This window comes from Hipposideros armiger, unplaced genomic scaffold (assembly GCF_001890085.2).
Source record: "Hipposideros armiger isolate ML-2016 unplaced genomic scaffold, ASM189008v1 scaffold_284, whole genome shotgun sequence".
Taxonomy (NCBI): Eukaryota; Metazoa; Chordata; class Mammalia; order Chiroptera; family Hipposideridae; genus Hipposideros; species Hipposideros armiger.
Window position 1 is genome coordinate 1734611 of NW_017731634.1, and position 16468 is coordinate 1751078.

Sequence of the window (16468 nt, forward strand, 5' to 3'; positions counted from 1 at the left end):
CTTCGGGTGGGCGGGGCCTGGAAGCAGGTGGACCCGGACTGGGCGGGGCCTGAGATCTGGCGGAGTGGGAGGCTGGGTCCCGCTGTGGGTCTGGAATTTCTGAGCCTAGGATGGGAGATGGGGGCCCAAGTGGTAAATGGCCAGAGTAGGAGTCCCATAAGGGGAGGTTTAAAATTCCCACCCCTTCCCCCATTGCCCGACCCCCACTGCTCCCTCCCCCACACACATTACTTTCCCATGGCCCTTCCCTATGCTGGGAGCTGACATCCCGCTCCCACCCGTGGGTGTCACCAGTTGACATCACCTTCTTTTCTGCAGTCCAGTATTCGGTACCCCTCTCCTGCCTTATACTTACAGAATGGGGACACGGGGGCCTATCTGCCCACACCCTCCCTGCCCCAGACCAAGCCATAGCCCATTCCACCTGGGGAAACCCAGACCAGGGCTAGAAGGGTCTGCCATAGGCTGTGTGTGTGTGTGTGTGTGTGTGTGTGTGTGTGTGTGTGTGTGTGTTGTAGGGAGGGAAGGTGGCGGTGAAGAGGGGCTGTGGACTGGAGAAATTCGACAAAGGCACACACCCTCTCTTCCTGGAACCCCCATCTCTTCCCACCCTGCCCAGCTGTCCAGGCCCTGGTGGCCCCTGCCTGGTACAAGGCTGGGAGGCCTCAGGGGAGGAGAAAGAGGCCTCCAGTCGCAAACAAAAGCCCTTCTTTCGCTGCAGCTGGCTGGGGGAGGGGTTGGCAGAAGGGCTCTCCAGAGAGGGGCACACATGTCTTTGAGGACCAGGGGGTCAGGCAGAAAAGGGGCAGATTCACCTTCAGGCTCAGGGCCCTGAACCTCCACAGGACCCCACTCCCCAGGGACCCCATCCAGTGCCCCTGCCCATGGAGGGCTCAGCTCACCCTGGAGTGGCACAGGAACCCCAGGTAGACGATGGCGGCTGCCGGCAGCAGCACCAGCAGGAACACGGTTGCGGGCAGCAGCAGGTGGAGCAGGAGTCCGGCCAGAATCTGACTGGGCGGCGGCAGGGTCCCAAGACCTCGGGTGACCAGGCCTGCCCACCCTGGGGACGTCAGGGCTGACGTCTGGCGGTCAGGAAGCCTTCGGGGCAGCATGGGTGCTGTGTCTGAAATGCCCCCTCCCTCATCCTCCTCTGTCTCCCTCTCCTGTTCACTCATGCTGTCTTGGGCAGTGGACCTGGTAGGCTCACAGCAGTAGTCAGATGGCAGGACTGAGGCCCCCCAGGGTCCACCCTTGCTCCCTAGGTCAGACCCTTACTCAGACTCCCTCAAGTAGATAATGGACCCTGCTGGAGGGCAGGACCCTGGCCTAGGTAGGTCCAGCCCTGACCATCAGTCCCCAGGGCCACACCCCTGCCTCAGTTTCCCCCACTGCCAGGCTCGGCCTCTCTCTGCCAGGCGACTACAGCTCCCTAGCTAGCTCTGTGTGCTCTGGTCAGCTGTCCCTAAGGCCTGGCACTGGGGCCCTCCTCCTTCTTGGTCCCGCCCTCTCCCCCCTTCCAATTTCCCCACACAACGACTTCATTTCATAGGTCTTGACTCGGACAACTGCCCCATCAGTAGCTGCCACATAGAGGTCACCACCCACCCCACTTCCCAGCCCTAGCCCCTGCTGCTCTCCTCATCCCCAAACCTGGTCCCTCTCCAGGGAACACGCTGGGTGCCTACATCCCAGGGCTGCTGAGAGGGTATGTGGGCAATGCATGTGAAATACTTAGTGTGAGACCCAGCACACAGTAGGACACAGTAACAGCAGCTACCATGACAGGCATCCTTTGTGTCATTATCTGATCCATCCTGAAAACAGTGGGAGAAAGTATTGTTATTTCAAGTAGGGGAACAAAGCATTGCCTACCCCTCTAAAGCCCCAACTGATTCTCCCCACTATTTCTAACATAACCTTTACACCAGTCAGACCCCCAGGGTTTCCTTGTATAATGTACAGCATTTAAACAATCACTTACTTAACAAGTGGACACTTACACTCACCAGTAGGTTGTCTGTGAGCTAAATAAAGGAGGCCACACGGAGTCAGATACCAACATTTCCGCCTCACACCTCCACAGTCGCCATGTCCCCTCCGACTTTCCTTCCAACATGTTCCAAGCCTCTCAGGCTCACCAAGTCCCTTCAGACATGTACAAATGGGGGACAATGACAGCGATAGTGCACACAAGTCTGACACAGACCCAGGCAGGACCGCAGCTGAGGCCTCCAGGCAGCTAGTGCCACACCCTGTGACCCGACACATACACAATTCAACCTTTTTTACTGGCACACACATGCCAAGATCTCACAGTAGCTGCTTATTTATTCAGATAGTGAATTTGGGGTAAAAAAGGTTGCAAATGGTAATGTTTGGGTGGAGAGTTCAGAAGGTGAGGGTGCAGGTCTTGTCTCCTTTCTAGGCCCCACCCTCTCCTCAGGTGGCTCATTCAACACTCCTTGAGCACCCACTGTGTGCGGGCTGCCCTAGGCTCTGTGGACTCAGTGAGGTAGGTCGACAGAGGCCTTGCCATGCAGGGGTGGCTGTGCTGGGGTCCTGACAGCCTTGCACGAATCCACAGAGGCCACGGAGTGAGCTGCAGCGCCCTAGGCCATCGCAAACGCGGGAAGACAGGCACACGGCTGGCTCCGCTGCCTCTGCTTCCTGGAAGGCTGTCGGGAGGTGTTCCTAGGTATCCCTGGCTCTGATGGCGCAGGGGATTTCCCACTGGGCTGGGTGCAGCTGCAGCTCCACGTGGATCCTCAACCTCAGGGGCCCCCTGCTGCCTGTTATCTGGTGCGTTCTTTTTGGTGTCATCCTATGGGACAGGGGACACAGGGAACTGACACCTTTGCCGTCCTTGTTTTTCCCGGCTACTTGAGGAGTAAGGCGTCTGAACCCACCCCAAGCGCTTGCTTCTTCACTGGCCAAAGCTGCCGGCCTGTGTGACGTGCCCTCCTGGAGCTTTCATTTTAGAAGAGGAAGGCAGACATTTAGAATAAAAATAGACATGCTTTTGTGGAGTGATAAATGCTAAGAAGAAAAGAAAACAGGGTCAGGGACAAGGTTACTGCAGATGGGTGGTCAGGTTGGAGGCCCCTCTGGGGAAGTGATATCTGAGCAGAGTGACTGAAGCTCATGAGGTAGGGTCCCTGTGGCTTGGTGGTGGGACGGGGCCCCTGGGCACCTTGCGTGGAGACCCACCCTTTGGACATGGCACCTGGAAGCGCTGCTCTCTAAGGAGATGGGGAGGGGCCAAGGCTCTGTTGCACTTCCAGGGTGGGCAGGGCAGGGCCCTCAGGACACCTCATCCCTGGGAACCCTGGGGGTGGGAGCGACAGCCCCAAAGCTGCACTGCCTCCTGGTGGACAGTCCCAAGAGGCAGCTGGAGGGACTAAGCTGAAGGAATGGACACCTTCTCCCATCAGGGCTCTGGACAGGTGGCCTTTCCCAGGGATTGAGGGATGGGCAGGCAGGGCCAGTTCCCTACTCTGCCACCCTGCCCAGGACCCCAGAATAAAGGTGACCCAACCTGCGGGCCTGGCTCAGTCCCCTTCCTGCATCACCACTTCTGGATGTAGCTCAGGGGTCAGCCCCATCACAGGCTCAGCTGACTTGCCTCAACCTCTCAGGGGCTTCCTACCTCCAAACCCCTTACCCAGGTTGCCTGTCTTTGGAGGGAAGGGTCCCACCTCATCCTGTCTACCTCTCAGGCTGGAACCAGGCCAGAAGCCAGGATCCAGCCCAGAGATGGTCTTAGCAGGGACAGGAGTGGGGGTGAGGTGTGGTGCCCGAGGGAGGAACTATGGGAAGGCATGTCCCTGGGGGCAAGTCGAGGCACATCAAAGGCTGTGCTCCTTGGAGGAGCCGCAGGCATGCTCCTGCTTGCCTGGCCTTTGTCTCCCTGGAGGGAGGCCAAGCCCCAGGCCCTGGCAGTTGGTAGGAGGACCAGTGCTGGGACAGGGGCTGTGGCCACCAGGCAGCACCTTTCTTTCAGTTGCTGGGTAAACAGTGTGGGGAAGTGGCCCTTAACCTGGCCCAGGAGGCAGCAGGGGGCAGCTCTGCTCCACCCCTTACCCCTCCCCTGATCCCCACCCACCCACCCACAAACACAGTCAGCTGCAGCTGTAGCCTTCCAGGCCTGCAGGAGCAGACACCCCCACCTCCATACCTTCAGAAGGAGTTTCTTGAGAGGGCCATCTGGCTGTCTGTGGCTGGGCCAGGGTCAGCATGGAGAGGACCCCCAACCAGAGGACAGAGTCCCTGGGCGGGCTCCCTCTTGGGGTAACTGAAAGCGTAGCCTAAGTGGTGACCTGGTTCCTCTAGGGGAGATGGGTTGGGGGTGCCCATGTCGGCCAGGTGCCTCCAGCATCCACGCAGGATCGCTCTTCCCAGATGAAATCTGGGAGCTCAGAGCCTGAGAAGCAGGACCTGACCGAGGCAGGGGCGGTGCAGGAACTCAGGTGGATGGAGCTGGGCTCTGAGGAGACCCTGGGAACAGCGACGGAGAGGCCGGGTGCGCCACGGGCTTGGAGGCGCCTGCTGCAGGCCGTGTGGAGGGGTCACCTGGGCCTCACAACACAGCTGCTGCGGCAAGGGGCCAGTGTGGAGGAGAGGTGAGCCCCAGGGTAGCACGGGGTCTCTTCCCCAAAGTGGAGGCAGGGCCTTCCTCAGCGGGTGGGCAGGACGGGGTCTCATCCCGAGGCGCCCCACCCTCGCCCACACAGCTCTCACCCCTGGCAGGGACCGCGCCGGTAGGACCCCGCTCCATCTGGCCGTGCTGCGCGGCCACGTACCCCTGGTGCGGTTCCTGCTACAGCGCGGGGCCCCGGTGGGGGCCGCCGACCGCGCGGGGCGCACGCCCCTGCACGAGGCCGTCTGGCAGGGCCACTCACAGGTGGCGGAGCTGCTGCTGCAGCGCGGGGCCCCCGCGGGGGCGCGCACCGGAGCCGGCCTCACGCCGCTGCACTGGGCAGCCGCGCTGGGTTGCACTCTGTTGGCCGGGCGCCTGCTGGACACGCCGGGCTCCTGCCCCGCGGACGCGGACGTGCGCGGCTGGACGGCGGCGCACTGGGCGGCCGCGGGCGGCCGGCTGCCGGTGCTTCAGCTGCTGGCGGCGAGAGGCGGTGCGGACCTGGACGGCGCCCTGCTCGTGGCGGCCGCGGCAGGGCGTTCGGCGGCGCTGCGTCTCCTCCTGGAGGAGGGCGCGCGGGCGGACGCCCAGGACGGCGCGGGGAACACCGCGCTCGGCGTCGCTGCGGGTTTGGGCCGCAGGCAGGTATGTCGGGGACAAGCCCCCGAAGTGACGCGGCGGGTAGAGGGGACGGTCCTTGCCCCCGGGTCTGCACTGCCCACCCCAGCCTCTGGTGGAGGAGTCTGCACTGTCTGCACTGGCCGGACGCCAGGGGCCTCAGTGCGGCCGAGACCCGTTTGTAATCTCTCATGGAAGCCTGGGGAGGGTACATGGCCTGGCATTCGTACTTTGTTCTGGTGGCCGGCAGCAACAACTATTTATTGAGCACCAAGCATGTGCGTGAGTCCAGCCAGCCCCCAGACAGCGGAGAGGGGTAGCAAGTGGCTGCAAATCTTGGATTTGAGCCGAGGACGATTAGGGGGACAAATGGAAGTCTCTAAGCAGAGCCACTCCAGGGTACTGTAGGTGCTGGCTCATTTACCAAATGGGGAAGCAGTGTCGAGAAAGAGGCTGTTAGGTGACGGGGGCCTGATGAGGTCTGGGTCAGGAGGCAAATGGCATGGTGGCCCCAGCCCCTCACCCAGCTGGGCCAGGGCTGGCCTCTGCCTTGTGCTCTCCCCTTCCAGGATATGGAGGTGCTGCTAGACCACGGGGCAGACCCAAGCCTCAAGGACAGGCATAGCCGCTCTGCACTCCACAGGGCTGCCGCTGGTGGACACCTGCCTGCTGTCCAGTTACTGGCAGCCTGGGGAGCTGAGGTGGATACTCAAGACTCACTGGGCCTAACACCCCTGCACCACGCTGCCCGGGGAGGCCACATGGACGTCGCCAGCCACCTCCTGGACGGGGGTGCACAGGTCAACGCTGCTGGCTGGCTCCACAAGACGCCACTGAACGTCGCCAGGGAGCATGGCCACGGCCCCACTGTAGAGCTTTTGCTGAGCCGAGGGGCCAGCCCCACCCAGATAATGCAGTGGGGTGAGGTGGCCCAGGACCTGGTGTCTGAGGGGGGCCTGCCCCAGGCACTGCCCACCCTTTGGAGTGAGCAGAAGGACTGCTAGGGACACACAGCCCCAGGGCTGAGCCTGCAGGGCCAGAGCAAGACAGATGGCTCCTGGCGCCCACAGCCTTGGGAGTGTGCCAGGCTCCTCTCTTCTGGGCTGAGGCCACCTGCCTGGGTGGAGGGGGAAACAGCTGAGAGGTTCATGGAAGAGAAGGGGGCAAGTGGCTTGAGCCCCAGTAATGGGCCTATGGCCAGACCTGGGGTGGCCCCATGGATTCCCAGGGGCGCCTCAGTCCTGCACTCCAGAGACTGAGTTGTGGCCACTGATTTGACCAAAACCTTTGTGTGCAATGGAGGTGTCACCCTCAGCTATTGTTTCTGCACATGGCAGTGTTCTGTATTTTCTTAGATTCAGTACTTGTCTGTTTGCACCCATTTGTTACAGGACCAAACCAACAGCCACAGTCATTCACCTGAATCCAGAGCCCACACTTGGAGCCTGCTCTCTCTCACACACAGCTGACGTTCCCTACCCTAAATCACAAGGCCAGCAACCAGACAGCCAGACAGGCCTATGCACCAAGGCCCCCTGAGATTACCAAGCCAACCAGTCCCAGACGGTTCCCCTGCCCTGCCTTGTCTCCCCCACCAGAACCCCGTTAAGGCTCTGTCCTGAGCTGTCCCCTCCTCGCTCTTGCCTCCTTGCTGACACTGGTCCCCCCCGTGGCCCTGTGGGGCCTGGTATGCCCTCCTCTCAGGAAAGGCAAAATGTAAAAATCTTCTTCCAATGGCATCTCTCTCTCCCTGTCATCACTCAGCCATGTCCATAAATGAAAAAACTCTGTGGTACAATCGAATCAGAGACTGTTGTCTGACTGCCCATCTCTGTATCTTCATAGAAAACCATTGCCATTTTTCAATTTAAAAGTATAGTTTTTCTGAAATAACAGCTTTATAGAACAGATTTCACCTTTCCAAAGAGAATTGTCATGCCAAACTCTGCCCAGGGCCATGGAAGAGCTTGGGTTTTACTCCCAGGGCAACTGGAAGCCTTTGGGGAGTTTGTGGGTGTGAGACGAGTCTGCTGGGCTCGTGGAGCCTGCCAACTGCAGAGCAGACTGGAACTGGGAAAGGGAGCATGGGGACACCAGTGAGATGGTGGCCGTTGCAGTGGAGGTGGGGGAAGCAGGCAGCATGGGGATGAATCTGTGCACAGAGCCCTCTGGACTCGCTGATGGGCTGAACATGGGGATCAGGGGAAAGGGAAAATAACAGTGACTCCTGGGAGGTGTGTGCCCGAGGCGGAGGGTAGGTGGTGGACCTCCCATTAGGATGGGGAGAGCAGATGAGAATGGGAGAAAGGAGAGGGCTGGAGTGACATCTTTGCAATCCTCAGAGGAAGGACAGTTTTTTTTTTTTTTTTGGAGGGCAGTGTAACTGGCTCTCATATGTGAGATCTGAACCAGGGCCCTCTGGCATCCCAAGCCAACTCTTAACCAATGCGCCACTCGGCCAGCCCTAGGAAGGACGGTTTTTAAGCTACAGGATGGACCTACACCCAGCCAGCTGGCCCAGCCTGCGGGCTCTCCCTTCAGTGCACACCCAGAGCCCCACCGCCTGTCACCCCCACTGCATCCGCTATGGTCCAAGCCACCACCAGCCTGGCCTGAGTGTTGCCATCAGTCTTGCTGGTCTTCTTGCTCAAGCCCTTGCCTCCCTACAGTGCGTTCTCAAAACCGTAGCTGCCATCTTATTTAATAAGCTGGATGACGCTACTGTGCTGCTCAAAATCCCCCCAATAGCTCCCTCTTGTGGAGCGAGAACCAAATGTGTATCGAGTTGTTCATAGACGCCCCAGTGAGTTTGCTGTCTGTGAGCTCCTTCGCGTTCCTCCCATCCAGGGCTGCAGTCTGTGTCTCTGCCCCTTGACACTGAGTGGACTTTTGTGATTATTTGGCCGCCAGCATACTGTCAAGGTGACGCTGTGTGACTTTCCAGGGTGGGCCAAGGAGGTGACACGCTTCCGCAGTGCCTTGTCCTCGTCACCATCTGACTGCCCTGAAGCCGCCATGCTGTGGGCAAGGCCGCATGCAGCAATGGTCACCAGAATGTCAACGTCCTTGCATGACCTTCAGGGCCCTACACATCCTCACCAACTTCCCACTCTGGCCTCTGACGTGCTGACCCTGGGAACGTCGCTCAGTCCACTCCCACCATGGTGGCATTTTCGCTGTTCTTGACCATACCAAGTACCTCAGGTCTTTGTACTCACTCCCTCTGCCAGGCATACTCTTCCCTCAGGTATGTGCCTGGCTTGCTCAGTCACTTCCTTCCTGACTCAAACGTCACCCTCAATGCACCCTTCTATTAAAGACTGCACCATCCTCCACCCCACAAAAGGAAAGCTCGTCTCTAAGTAGAATGCCAATACAGAAAGAATCCTGGAGTTAGTCAACCAAGGATGCTCAAATGAGCGAGTGCAGATTGGATGAGGTAAAGGACATTTATCTCAAGGCAGCACCACGGATGGGTGGGCACTGCTCAGATATCCACGCAACATCCGCCTGTTATTCAGCTTCAAGTCCGCTGCAGTACTTCTGCCTACGGCATGCTTTTCCTGGCAGCCCCCGTCACTGGTCCAGCACAGCAAAGGTACCAGGGCCTGGCCAGGCCCGCCCAGGCCCGCCCAACACACTTCTCTTGATACACCATCTTTGCTCCAGAATTACTGGTTTAGCCGAGATGTTGTCCAACCTCCATCCATCTGAGGCCCACCCTGCCCAATTCTTCTTCTTCCTTTCACAGGCTTTCCACAGTCCACCTCTGTATTCCTACCTGAGTGTCTGCTCACAAGAAGCCTGTAATGTCTCACAAAGTATATATTGCCAAACTACTTATTAGTTACAAACACAGAAATGGCGGAGAAACCTGGCAAACAATAGTCTAACCAAAGGTCAAAGCCGACATCACTCATGTTGGGACAGGCTGCCATCATGCCCTCCTGAAAGCATGCATTGAGAACACAATATTTATTTATTTATTTATTTATTTATTTATTTATTTATTTATTTATTCATTCATTCATTCAGGTTTTATTGGGGGAATTGGGGAAGGGGAACAGCCAAGTTGTTGTCCTTCAGTCTTAGTTGTGGAGGGCGCAGCTAGCTCAGCTCCAGGTCCAGTCGCCATCCGGCTGCCCCTCGGCAGCTCGCGGCCGCTCAGCTCAAGGTGTCAAGTTCAATCTTATTTGCGAGTGGGCATAGCCCACCATCCCATGCAGGAGTCGAACCAGCAACCTTGTTGTCAGGAGCACGTGCTCTCACCAGCTGAGCCATCCTGCCACCTGTTGGCAGCTCAGCTTGGGCGCAGCTCACTGGCCAGTGTGGGAATCGAAACGGCAACCCTGTTGCTGAGAGCTTGTGCTCTTAACCAACTGAGCCACTCGGCCAGCCCTTCCCCACAATATTATTTTTGTAGTATTCTGCCAAAAATGCATAACCTGATTCCAATCATGAAGAAACATCAGACAAACTCATACTGAGAGTCATCCTATAAAATAACTGCCTGTACACGTTTAGAATGCCAAGGTCAAGAAAGACAAAGAAAGCCTGACTAACTGTTCCAGATTAAGACTAAAAATTCGAAACAACTAAAGGCAGTATATGATCCTGGATGGGGGAAAAAAGTGATAAAGAACATCTGACAAAACTGGAATGAAATATAGACTATAGGCAGTGATGAGTCAGAAAAAGAGTTAATGAGGGAGCATTTTCTCAATCCATTGCGAGTTTGCTTCCCGGCAATTGTGGTCAGTTTGGCTCAAATAAACTCACTAAAATTCTTCAAAAAAAGAAAAAAAAAACAAAGGAAAAAAAAGACAAAGAGTTAATGAGAACAAGTCTGGGAGCTAACAGATATAAGCCTAAATATTAACTGATGAGTCAGAAAGTGTTAATGAGTCTGGGAGCTAACAAGAATAGGTTTAAAAGTTTAAAGATTAACCATTTAGCTCTGAATCCCTGGCTAGCATTCCACCTGCAGACTAACAAACGCCAGGACAATTTTCGGAGGAAGCCAACTGTGACAACAGTTCTCAGAAGGGACCAGCCACAACGGTAAACAACTGCAAGATGACTAGCCCCCTGCATCCTGCATAGAAAAATATAAAACCCCAGCTGAACAGTAGCCCTCCGCAGCTGTCTACTTTAGACTCCGCCCCTCTGCAGGCGTTCCTCTCCTTACTACCCTTGGCAGCTGTCTTCTTTAGACACTGCCACGGGCATTCTCTGTGCCCGACCTTTAATAAAACTTTCTTTACTTTCTTACTTTTCTGAGTCTTGTGAATTCCTTCACATTCTGCAAATGACCAGCGCAATTCTATGCCAATACAGGCTACAGACCAGTATTGTTTTACTGTTAAATTTTCTAATTTTTATCACTGTACTGTGGTTTGTAACAAAATGTCCTGTTCTTAGGAAATACACAGTGCAGTATTCAGATGTCTCCAACATTCCAAACGGTCCAGAAAAACTCTAGAGAGAAGGATTAAAAAATGGAGCAAGGGCTGGCCAAGTGGCGCGTTGGTTAAGAGCTGGCTTGGGACGCCAGAGGGCCCCGGTTCGGATCCCACATATGAGGGCCAGTGACACTGCCCTCTACAGCTAAGATGCTGAACAACAGCTCAATCTGGAGCTGGGCTGCTGAGAGTTGCCGGTGACGGCATAGGCTGCAGCCCCTGTGGCAGTGGGTTGCCATGGGCTACTGTGTGTAGCCAGCAGCCAGTGTGAGCGGCCAGCAGCCAACTTGGGCCAGTGAAGCAACGTCCTCCACAACTAGACTGAAGAACAAAAGGACAGCAACTTGTCCGTTCCCTTTCCCCCAATTCCCCAGCACTATTCCCATCCCCCAGTAAAAATCTTTAAAAACAAACATGTAACTGCAAAAAAAAAAAAGGAGCAAAATGTAACATTTGATGTATTTGGGTAAAGCTTATTGGGGAGTTCCTTGAACTAAGTCTTCCAAGTTTTCTGTAATTTAAAATTATATCCAAATAAAAAGTTACAAAAAAATTGCACTTTATTTCTGCCCTCCCTCATTTTTTTGTTGTAAAATACCCATAATATAAACTTTACCAATTTAAGCATTTTAAAGGGTATAATTCAGCGGCGTTTAGGACTTTCACAACCTTATGCAAAAATGACAATCTCCAGTTGCAGAACATTTCACTACCCCGAAAGGAAACCCGCGCCCACTGGCAACCGCACCGCAGCCCCCGCCCCCGCGGGCTTGGTGCCTGTGGATTTGCCTGTTCTGGGCAGTTCATGTGAAGGAACCGCCGACCTTTGCGTCCTGCTATTTCCCGCATGCGGTGCAGGTTCACCCAGCGGCGTCCTGCGTCTCTCATGGCACACGGAAGGCCCCCACTTTGTTGACCAGCTAGTTTTTATTTCTCCATTGCCCTTGTCGGGTCCTACCGCTCCACGCCCACATCCCGGAGCCCGGCCCCGGGGCCCACCTCGCACGAGCATGCGCAAGAGAGCGGAGCGGACGCGGGGCTCAGGGCGCACGCGCGGCATCCCAGAAGTCTCCGGCAAGCCGCTGACCTGGAAGCGCTCGCGCGGCGCGTGCGTCGTTGAGCGGAGACGCCGACCCGGGTACCATGGTGTTCCTCACCGCGCAGCTCTGGCTGCGGAGCCGCCTCACCGACCGCTATTGGCGGGTCCAGGAGGTGCTGAAGCATGCGCGGGTGAGTTGGCCACGCACGCCCCGTGTCCCCTGCGCGCCGCGGCCCCGGGAGTCTGCGGGTCCCGCCGACAATTCCCCTGTCCCGTTTCTTGACCCAGCACTTCCGGGGGAGGAAGAACCGGTGCTACAGGCTGGCCGTTAGAGCGGTGACGAGGGCGTTTGTGAAATGCACGAAAGCCCGGAGACTGAAGAAGAGGAACATGAGGACGGTAAGCATATGTGAGCCGGGCATGGTCAGCCGACTGTGCGTGAGCGGCTGTGAGCAGGGTCTGCTGGCACGCACATGCTGCCTCGGAGAGCAGAGGTCCTCAGTGGGTTCCCGGTGCAGCAGCCGCCTCCCTTGGGACTTGTTAGACAGGCAGATTCGCAGGCCCCACCCGCACCTGCTAAAGCAGAAGCGCTGGCGGTGGGGCCCAGCAACCTGTCTTAACAAACCTCTAGGAATTGTGATGCACGTTCAAGTTGACAACCCCTGAAGTAGGGGAAGAAAGTGGACTGGAGTAAAGGATGGCTTAGGAGAGTCCCCCTCTGACACCCGCACCGCCACTCCCCCCCACCCTGGCGCGTTTAACATCATTCAGAAGCTTCGGCAACACTGACTCACCCTTCCAGACCTTTCCCTGTCTATCCACTAGCCGTCATTTCCCTGCAGTGTTCAGATCTTTCCTGCACCTGGAACAGACCACCTGCCTCCTGCCAGCCAGGTCCTCCGAGCCTGCTGGTCCCCCGGGACTGCTCACGTCCCTGAAGCCTCCACCGTGGGTCTTTTATCCCCACATGGCAGCACTCGCCTCGGTGGCTGTCATAACTCACATGGGTCCCGTCCACTCTGAGCTGTGTGCTGTAGTCTCTTGCTCGTCCTCGTATTCTCTCTCAGTGCCCGCGCGTGTTGAGGCCACGCCTTATGTAGAAAGCCGCTGGCGTCTGCGTGAAGAGCATCAGCCTCTGCTCGCTGCCGTCCGTACTGCAAGCCGGTTTGCCTGAGTGGGAAACACTTTGTTTTACCCCCCAGGAAACCTTTTAGTTCAGGCCAAACCTTTGCTGGGAGGTGTGGACCTCACACTCAATGTTTCTTATTTCAGCTCTGGATTAATCGAATTACAGCTGCCTCCCAGGAACACGGCCTGAAGTACCCAGCATTTGTCGTCAACCTAATTAAGGTACAGTTGAGACGCTGACCGACTACAGATGCCGGCCCAGCTGGCTGGTGCGGCAGCACTGCAGCGAGGGTTAGCACGCAGACGCTGCTTCCCTTCTCCAGGTGGAATTCTAGCAGGTTCGGCGACTGAGCACACTAGCTCTGCCGTTGCCTTGCTGGTAGAATTGGAAATGGGGACGGGGTAACAAAACAGGAGCCCTGCTGTGTCCCGTCAAGGGGAAAAGGTAGAGATGCTTGCCTTGAACTTTAATTTCAGAGTTTTCATGCTGAATGAGTTCTGATGAGATAGCAGATAAAGCTGAGACACATATAATCAAAAAGGAGGGCAAATGTCTTGGGGGGGACATATTAAGTATGGGTCACAAAATCTTGGAAACTTTTATCGGGTGACTATGCTGTTCCCTCTTTGTGTGTTTACATTTTTTCTTAAAAAGTTGAGGGGAGTCAGTGTGCTGCTTCTGCCTTGTACCAGGCTCTGTCTTTGGTGTTTTACAAAGACCCTCAGGGTAAGCGTAGGTGTGACATCCCGATTTTACTGCTGGGGAACTGGGGCTGAGGAGAAGGACCTGCCTGGGGGGTGGAACAGCACCTACCCTTCCGCCCAGCTGCCTTGACGATGGAGACCATCCCACCTTCTGCTCCTCTGACTCAGTGTCCTGTTCTCCCACGTCACCTGCAGCTTTACTTGGTGGATGACTGACTTGTTTTGGCTCTGGTGGGAATTGGGAATGTCTGGTTTGTCCCCTGCTAGTGTCTAGTTTCATGGTTTGTAAATGGGAATTGGGGTTTTTGTCTTCCAAAGTGTCTTAGCTGTTCTAGTTGTGTCTGGGTGATGACCATTGACCCTAAACAGAGTCCTTGGTTTCCTGGCATCAGGACTGGATGCCAGCCTCCTGTCCCATGGACCTGCAGGAATGCCCTCCCCTCGTTGTCTACATTCATCCTCCATTGTCCTGCTTGGATGGGACCCCTCCCTCCTTCCCCCACCCCCATACTGTGTCCTGTGAGGGCAGACTGCCCTGTAGCCCAGGAGGACTGCCTCCGCGAGGTGCTCAGGTGGACACATCTGATGGATGACACATCTCTGATGCTGACACAGGCTGATTTTCTTCCCAGTGTCAGGTGGAGCTCAACAGGAAAGTGCTTGCCGACCTAGCCATCTATGAACCAAAGACTTTTAAATCTTTGGCTGCTTTGGCCAAAAGGAGGCGACAAGAAGGATTTGCTGCTGCCTTAGGGGACGGGAAGGAACCTGAAGGCATATTTTCCAGAGTGGCACAATACCATTGAGGGGGACCCTGACACCACCAGCTGAGTATCTTAGGAAAAGGTTTTATCCCCCTGGTGATCATAACTAAAACAGAGGCTAACAATCATTTGCCAAGAGTTCGTTGTGCTAATTTACATTTCAGTAACAGGTGTGAGAGAAAAGGCTGCTTTTCCCTGTGGTGGGACCGACTAGCAATACCTCATGTAGATTGTGCAAATAAAGCTTGTGTGGTGATCAGCATTTTGAGCTGTGTGCTCTGGCATGAAACACACCTTGGCTGTGCTCTGCCTCCTGTGACGTCACCTGCAGTCACGTGGGAGAGGCTGCCAGGGTGAGGAGCCAGCTGGGCATGTGGTTCCTCTCGGAACTGTAGGTCCTCTCCTCCTGCAAGAGGGATGTTTACACCAGGACTCTGAGCTCTGATCCTGGCTCCCCTCAGGCTGTATTGGTGGCCTGTCCAGCATCCAAGCCCTCAGCCCTACTCTGGCCCTACCAGCCTTTCCAGCAGGGTCCCTGGGGCTCAGCTCTTCAGCCATGCCCAGTGCCAGCCTCAGTTTCCCTGATGTCTGGTCCGTCTCACCTTCACCCCCGCAGGCTGGATGCCCATTGGATCAGCTGGGGAGGCGCCTCCCCTAGACACAAATTCATGAAGTTCAGTTAAGCCCAGAAATCATTCTCAGCACGCTCACTCCTCTGACACACTGCCTCACAGCAGCTCTGCCAGCGCTGCACCTCCCTTCTGCCTCTGGCCACCACCATCCAGAGGAGGCGGAGGATGTGCCCCTCCCATGCAGGGCCAGGGCCTCTCCTTTGCCTTCTCAGGGAACTGGTTCCACCGTCAGCCTCGCTGTCGGCCCCACTCTGCTCTCCACCTTTCACCTCCTGTCACTGGGTCTGCAGTCGGCCCCACTGTGCTCCAACAGCTCTCACCAAAGCCATCTACAACCAAACCCAATGGACACTGTTAGTGCTGATCCCCAAGGACCGTGCACTCTCCCGTCCGTCCTCCCTCACTGCCCTCCAGGCGCCAACCTCCGTGCTTCCTCACTGGCTGCCCCAGGAAAGCCCTTCAGCCCCACAGTAGCATTTGGTCTGCTTGTGGACGACTCCTGCGTTTATCTGGCAGTGCCCACCTTCCCCCACTCCTAATGTTTTTGTGCTGGGTGCTGTGGTGACACCATTCTCCATCCTTTGGCAGCAGTCCCCTAGAGGTCTGGGTTCCTTTCTCAGACTCAGCACCACCTCCAACCCCACACACAGCCAGTCAAATCCTGGCCATGTGCTGCCTGGTGATCTCTTGAATTTGTCCACTTTTCTCCATCCTCCCTGTGGGGCAACATCTCTTCCTGCTCCATGTCCTGCACTGGCCGCCCTAAGACCCGTCCTCCTGGCTTGTCACCGTGTCTGATGATGGCCCCTGACTGATTGCAGATATTGGAGGCCCGGGGATGAGTCATGTGCACTGGCCCATTGCTGTGCCTGGCCATGCGCACAGGCTGCTTAAATCCTGTCACTGCAGTAAATGCCACTGAATGGGCAACAGGGTGGTCACTGAGAGCCCTTTGGTGCGCGCGCAACAGGTTGCTGTGGAGGGCTGCCTTTTCTGCTCAGTGGAAGACAATGGGGTGTGGAAACAACTGGGCTGCTCCCAGCACCCTCTCCCCCTCCAGCTACTGGACTTGGGTTTCCCTTTCCAGAAGCCGGAGTCCTGTGGCACTGTCCCCAGCTCCAGGGCCTGGCTAGAACCGTCAGCTTTTCCCTCTCCTCTGGCCAGTCTCTGTTCAGTGGATGGACAAGCAGCCTAGGCAGGGCCGATGAGAAACAAGCTGTTTCCTGGGGTTTCCAGACGAGGAAACTCCTCCTTTCCCACCGTTCTCACAGGGGCACTAGTCTTGGTGAAAGTTCAGGGTAACTATAGCAACGTTAACTACTGAGGCTCCTGCTTCTCTTCTACAAACGTGATAACACTGCTGTCAGGTGACCTCAAAACTATGAGGCTGCCGGTCAGTAACCCGGAGAGTGCCTGGTGCAACTGATGGAAGAGGTGGACAGTCTGGAGGCATAAACGCATAAATCTCTCGATGGCTCCCC

General features: G+C 56.3%; 3 protein-coding genes across 6 annotated transcripts in view; 2 read left to right on the forward strand and 1 right to left on the reverse strand.

Annotated features, from left to right (window-relative positions):
• The window catches only part of TMEM278 (transmembrane protein 278), a 6814-nt gene extending 1976 nt beyond the window's left edge, over window positions 1–4838 (reverse strand). Inside the window, exons 1-3 of one of the 4 annotated variants that reach the window (XM_019658600.1) lie at window positions 4741–4838; window positions 2010–2148; window positions 903–1817 (exon numbers count right to left, since the gene is read on the reverse strand). In XM_019658600.1, coding sequence (XP_019514145.1) covers window positions 903–1178 — 276 coding nt within the window. In that variant the 5' untranslated portion in view covers window positions 1179–1817; window positions 2010–2148; window positions 4741–4838. Of the gene's footprint in view, window positions 1–902; window positions 1818–2003; window positions 2256–4177; window positions 4253–4740 lie in introns of those variants that run through there. The other 3 variants (XM_019658601.1, XM_019658598.1, XM_019658599.1) reach the window with 3 other exon arrangements.
• Window positions 4388–6740, forward strand: ANKRD65 (ankyrin repeat domain 65). The gene is made up of 3 exons (XM_019658597.1): window positions 4388–4622; window positions 4750–5284; window positions 5827–6740. Exons 1-3 carry the CDS (start codon window positions 4402–4404, stop codon window positions 6259–6261), a joined length of 1191 nt encoding a protein of 396 aa, XP_019514142.1. The 5' UTR covers window positions 4388–4401; the 3' UTR covers window positions 6262–6740.
• Window positions 6741–11119: 4379 nt separating this feature from the next.
• On the forward strand, window positions 11120–14617 carry MRPL20 (mitochondrial ribosomal protein L20). Its single transcript, XM_019658524.1, has 4 exons — window positions 11120–11949; window positions 12047–12157; window positions 13031–13108; window positions 14224–14617. Exons 1-4 carry the CDS (start codon window positions 11863–11865, stop codon window positions 14395–14397), a joined length of 450 nt encoding a protein of 149 aa, XP_019514069.1. The 5' UTR covers window positions 11120–11862; the 3' UTR covers window positions 14398–14617.
• Window positions 14618–16468: the final 1851 nt, after the last annotated feature.